General features: G+C 38.6%; 1 protein-coding gene across 1 annotated transcript; it reads right to left on the bottom strand.

Annotated features, from left to right (window-relative positions):
* Positions 1 to 2,352: 2,352 nt before the first annotated feature.
* Positions 2,353 to 5,639, bottom strand: LOC126607740 (ACT domain-containing protein ACR4-like). The gene is made up of 8 exons (XM_050275469.1): positions 5,073 to 5,639; positions 4,712 to 4,784; positions 4,572 to 4,617; positions 4,358 to 4,472; positions 4,196 to 4,263; positions 3,524 to 4,114; positions 3,311 to 3,415; positions 2,353 to 3,028 (listed from the first exon to the last, which is right to left on the bottom strand). The coding sequence occupies exons 1-8, from the start codon at positions 5,074 to 5,076 to the stop codon at positions 2,687 to 2,689; spliced, it is 1,344 nt and encodes a 447-aa protein (XP_050131426.1). The 5' UTR covers positions 5,077 to 5,639; the 3' UTR covers positions 2,353 to 2,686.
* Between the last annotated feature and the right edge of the window lie 441 nt (positions 5,640 to 6,080).

Genomic DNA, 6,080 nt, shown 5'->3' with positions numbered 1-6,080 from the left:
ATTGTTGAATGGATGCACGTAATAAAATATGAAATGGTCAGCTGAAACTGAGGCATTCATGTGAGGGGAGGTTTTGCTCGGTTGCTTTGGTTCTAAGAAAACTTGAAATTTGCCAAAATCATCCAATGCCCCACTTTCTGTCATGTGAGGAGGAATAACTGCACACCTTCAAGAGCCCATAAGTTTCAGTGACAGAAATTTCGGAGCACATGATACTTGTAGTGAATTTTAAAACATATTGGGTCATGTGATCTGGGTTTTTTTTTAATTTTAATTCAACCAAAAATAAATATAATATCTCAAGGTTTGCAGATGAATTTCACCATCGATTTGTGGTTCAAACAATCACTGGGAAATTCATATTTTATCTAGATTTTTATGGTCGTAGTTATACAATGATTGTCATGCCAACCTAGCTGATCAAATTAACCATAGGGTAATTTTTAGACTTTTTTCTGTGAACCAAAATCCAAATTTTCTTTTACAAACTCCGTACGTAAGTAGATCGTATCCCTAATGCAAATCCTGATATTTTTAAAGGAAGATAACAAATTGCACAATACAGTCGACATGTTAGGGTAGTCGACTGTTGACTGATCCGAGCACAAGACAGAAGAAGCAGTAGGGCATCTGTTTCTTTGTCTTGCAAGATGCATGTATATATGTAAAATATCTCACAGTTAAAAAATATATAAAGACAAAGGGAAATGGAAGGGAAGGGAGTGGTAATTGAATATGTGTTGGACTTCAAGAAACAGAGAAGCACATTGGTGAATAAAAAAGGGGGCACATATAGCATGGAAAGGAAATGCAAAATAATTGCAGTGCGGTGCTGCGAATGAAGCATGGCACTTAATCCTTGTATGATTTGTTCTCGCTTCCGTATTGTGCGCATATTTTGGAAAGCAAGTGAATTTACTTTTCCACATGATCCCAAATTTATTAAAATCATATCCCAAAACATGATTTTATTAAGAGCTCGTGGTTAAAACTTGCTCTACTCAACGCTCTCTTTAGCTCACTCCATCGATGCTGGACCAATGGCGACCATTTTCAGTGACTCGATAATATGTTAAGAGTTTGTGGGTAGAGTTTTCTACTAATACCTAATATATCTTAAACCATATATTATTTCTCCGATGTGAATAAATTGGGTTCTAAAATAAAATCATAATTTATAGTATTGTCTCCTTTTCACATTATATATTATATTATCAAAATCAATCAAATAAATACGCAATACCATAAAGACAAAAAACACGAGGCAACTTGGTTTGAGGAACCATCAGATATGGTAGCAAACATTTTGATTGAGGATAGTTCTATTAAATGATTACATTTCTTTCTACTCTGCGGTGGCCCTTTTTTCCTTGGGTTCAGTTTGAAAGTTCCAGCAAGGTTACGATTTATCAACATTTCTATGAGTATCGTACTTTTCATAAAATAAAATAAAACCGCAGCACCTTAAAGACCAAGAATTAGATTGACAATGACAATCAAAGTCAGTCAACAAAATCAAATTAGAAATAATTAAGCACAACAATATACATTATTTATTAATAAAATACCAATTATCTTACTACTTTTGCGTAATTATCCATCTTTTTTTTGGTCAAAAAGACTACTTATCCCATCTGGATTTCTCCTTTGATCAGATAAGCTAAAAGTGGTTACGCCCTGCATGATGTTTGCACACCAGCCAATAATGTTGGTGGCAAACACAAAGACAATGAGCAAGATTATAGAAATTGGCTAGAAAGTAGCCAACAAATTTTCAAAAGATGGCGCATTTCCTCCTGCCTTTTGTTTCCTTTTTCCATATATTTGTTGGGATTTTTTTGGGGGTGCTTTTTGTGCTTTTTGTGCTCAGCATTTGGTCAAAAGGGAATGTTCAAAAAATTGATTTGGATTGGACTACAAGGATTCCAAGTTCCAACCACAAATGGGTCCAGCCAATACCAATTCGATGAAAACGTGAAGTTCATAGAATATACATCTTTTTCTTTCAATTCCACCCTTAATTTTGGACTTGTCTGCAAAGTTTTACCAACAAAGATTCAAATCCACCAATGTGAATAAGTGCCCGTCTCCATCTGATGATGATTGAATGCATAAACTAAGTTGGAAAACTCCCGTCCAATTGGGAATTGAGATGTCAACGTTTGGCACCCTCGCCACCAAACTTTGTTGCAATCATCCCAAGCAGAGAAAATGTGTCAGACTTGAACTATGCCATTTTTTTATGACAGCGTATCCGTCTTTTTGTACCAAAATTCAAAGTTTTTTCTTAATTGATAAAAGTGATTTAGATTAACGATTATGTTAAAAACCCAATAAAATAGATGTTGATGGTAAATATAAAAGCTACCGTAACATTGAATAGAGAAATATTAGGTACAGAGCTTAAAACACTAAAACTGACTTTCTCCGGCATCACACAAATCAGATTATCCTTCTTTGCTTTCATGATCCAACGTGAGGTTGGATCACAGCAACAGATGAAGGCTAAAAGCAGAAGCTGAAAAGATGAGATATTTACAAGCACTTCACACTTCTATGGCTTTTCCTTCAATAATGGCTGCTTTCGTTTTCCTAAACGTAAGTCAATAATTAAACCACTAAAATGGTTAATTTGGTGAAGTTTTCGACTAAGACGGGTTCTTATGTACAAGACTCGACCGATGTCTCAAGAATACGACCGGATCAGCTTGAAGTTGACGAAAGATCTGGACTTGAAGAGACCACCAAAGAGGAACCTTGTTGGAGATTCCTCAGAACCAGGTTTTGTGTCCTCAGGGTTGCCTTTTACTTTGAGTATCGTCTGCCCGATTACTTGCCGGATGGACTCTATGGTCTTGGAGTCAACCGGATAGCCTGATGCATCGCGAACATAGAATGTATTCACAGCTTTGCCTGCTTTGGTTGCAACTTCTGCTCTTGTTACGGTGAGGCTGTTCTCTCGAAAGATCCGAGTGACATCAGATAACAGCCCTACTCTGTCAGTAGTGCAGAGTTCTAGCTTCAAGCCCTGAACAAGGAAGAAACAAAGATTAGTTGTCCATGAAAGAATCAAACGGAGTGCAATGGAACATAACGAGACAAAAGGGTCGACATCCATGGATTTAAAATTACAGTTTGACTCGAAATTAAACGAGTACAATGACTAGGTTACAACATAAGAAAATCAAAATTTATATCACTCCTTGTCATGAATTGCCAATTGGAGATATTAAAAACCTCAAATGTGTACTTTCCAGCCAAAAAAACAAGGAGACAAGCAAAAACTTTGAAATAAAATAGTCCAACTAACCTCAGATACTCTTCTCTCAATAGCCGCCTCGAGGCATTGTATCACTCTTTGTCTCTCTGCATCTGATTTCACAGGAGATCCATCTACATGCCTGATATAGTATTCCTACGACCGAAACCATAAACAGTAATTAGGCAAGTTAATTAAGGCTGGTCTCACCGCACGTCCCAAAAACACGATCATATTCAAGTTGAAAAAGCAAAAATCGCAAACCTGATAAGCTTCCGGACCCTCAGCGTCAATACTAGCATGAAAAATCACATACTGCATGTCTGTCAAAGTGCAAACCGTGTCGAAGAGAAGCTTGGGCCTGTCTTTGCTCCGAATCGTGACCACCGAGTAGTCTTTGTCATGCCAATTAACAACACTCACATCCGGTCTTTGCTTGTCATCCAAGACACCATCATGAACTCGTTCGTAATCCCTATCTGCAAACATCATTTGGTGAAGCCTCCTCTCAGTGTGCGTAACAGCGTGAGAGACAACAGTCCTAGCTCCTCTGGCTTTGTTGCTGCCCTTTAGCACATTGCAGAGTAATTCCTTAATCCTAGCTAACCTCTGAGGGTCGGTAATTGCCAACCCCGTCTCCTCATCAGTGACATGCATCACCGATGCAGCCCTTGTGTTGTGCGTCCAGACTTCGGCACTCACTACATTGCATTTGTGATTGGTGAGGACAGCGCTCACTTCGGAGAGTAATCCCGGTCTGTCGCTTCCAGTTAGCTCAATTACAGTACTGTCCATTGATTGTTTCACACCAACAGATCTCATTGAAGATGCAAAGCATGCCTCTGGACCAAGAGACTGAAAATCCAGTGAGAATTAGGATCATTTCACATCAATCGCCAGCAGAAACAGCGAAAACAAATGTCAAACACAAATTACCTTTTGAATATAATCCAAAACTTCTTCATCTGTAACCTTGTTTCCATCGTGATCAGTGACATTAAAAACTGATTACACAACAAATCACAGAATCAATTTCTACCTCGAACAAAAAAGGACACACTTTTTACAGTGATGACAAGATTGTAAGAGCATTTTTACCATCCATGAACCAGCCGCCATCCGAAGATATGTAGGCTTTCGTCACGATAAGGTTAAGATCAGTAAGTACTTGTACAACTTCCAAAAGGATTCCATATTTGTTTGCACTGTCCACCTGCGTCCAAAGTAACAGATTAAGCACCAAAACTTCCATCACAATGACACCCAAAAAGACACGTAACAAGATAAGAAATCAAACAGAAGGCAGACGTACCCTTATCACCGTTGCATTCTTGCAGGCTTCGTTATCGATTACAACCCTGAGACAAAACAACATCAAACGAAGAGGCGTAAATCTCAAGAAGAGATAGGGTGAATATTTGAGGAACTTGAGGTGTGATTTTTTGCATATACCTTGGTGGGTTCATTCGCCGGATGAGCTTCCCGTACTCGTCATCCATGTCATGTGAAAAGCTCATGCTAACTTCTGCAGAAAGCCATCCAAAAAAATGAAAAATAAAATTAGACAAAATGGTTGGAGGGAATAGGAAAAAAAAACCAATTGGAGAGACGAACAGAACCATTGTAACCAATCGGAAAAAAAAAATTTAATACTAGTAAACCCAAAAAAATAAGAGAAATTAAAAAAAAAAAACATGATTTTCCAGTCTTCCAATTGGGATTACAGAGAAAATATAATCACGGGGAAGGAGGCAGACAACAGAAATCAAAGAACAGAACACGCGAGAACCGAAACGTTAACAACAGCACATACCCATTTCGGTTTTGCTGAGGATTGGTGATCTCCAACACCAAAAAGCTTGTTCCTTTTTTTGCTCGGCTGTCTGAAAACAAAGGAAGAACAAAGGCTAGAGAGAGAGAGAGAGAGAGAGAGAGAGAGAGAGAGAGAGAGAGGAGGAGAGTGAGAGAGAAGTGGAGGGTGTATATGTGTGTATATAACTATATATACAGAAAGAAGATCTTAGAATCTTAGGCTTTCCTGTTCTTATCTCTCTCACAAAGGAAACAAATAAACTATAATAACTCCCTACCTTAAAAACAAAAATAAAAAAACCAAAATTCAGAATTTAAAAACCAACCCATTAAAACACTCTCCGAAATCAGACACCCCCGAACACACTACTCCAAAAACCTGCAAGTCCAAAAAGTACCACTCAACACCCTCACACAGCTCTCTCTCTCTCTCTCTCTCTCTCTCTCTCTCTCTGTAGCTTTCTGAATTCACTTTCTCTCTCTAAAAATGGGGGACTTAAAAATAAAGTTTCCGAAAAATACAGAGTTGGGGTGGTGGGTGGGTTGGGGGGGGGGCTCCCTCTCTGGGGCTCTGAATCTTTGAATCTTATGAACTACCGCACCCGCGCACTTTAGCAACGACCTCCCACTTTGCGCGGCAGGTGACGTGTCGGGGCGCTAAAATGCGCAGTGGGTTGATTTGGGAAGTCGAGGTCCGGTAAACGGTATAAAGGTAAAACAAGGATCATGAACTCCAACTCCGGCGTTTGTGGAGCGGACCAAGTGAACCAATGGGGTTGCAGTCAACGACGAACCACGTTTTCTAACGGTTTGTCCCTAGCGCCTCAAAACGCAGCGTTTGGGTCATTTTTTTGCCAAGTTTTATAACCTACTTTTTAATTAATGCCCACTAATTAATGTTGTTTATATTTTTTTCAACAATTAATGTTATTTATTTAACTTTTTAATTCTTGCTTAGTGAAAATGTCAATGATCCGGGAATCTGAATCTGAATCTTTTTTTTATTTGT

This window comes from Malus sylvestris, chromosome 16 (genome assembly GCF_916048215.2).
Source record: "Malus sylvestris chromosome 16, drMalSylv7.2, whole genome shotgun sequence".
Taxonomy (NCBI): domain Eukaryota; kingdom Viridiplantae; phylum Streptophyta; class Magnoliopsida; order Rosales; family Rosaceae; genus Malus; species Malus sylvestris.
This window is presented reverse-complemented; position numbering and strand designations above follow the sequence as displayed.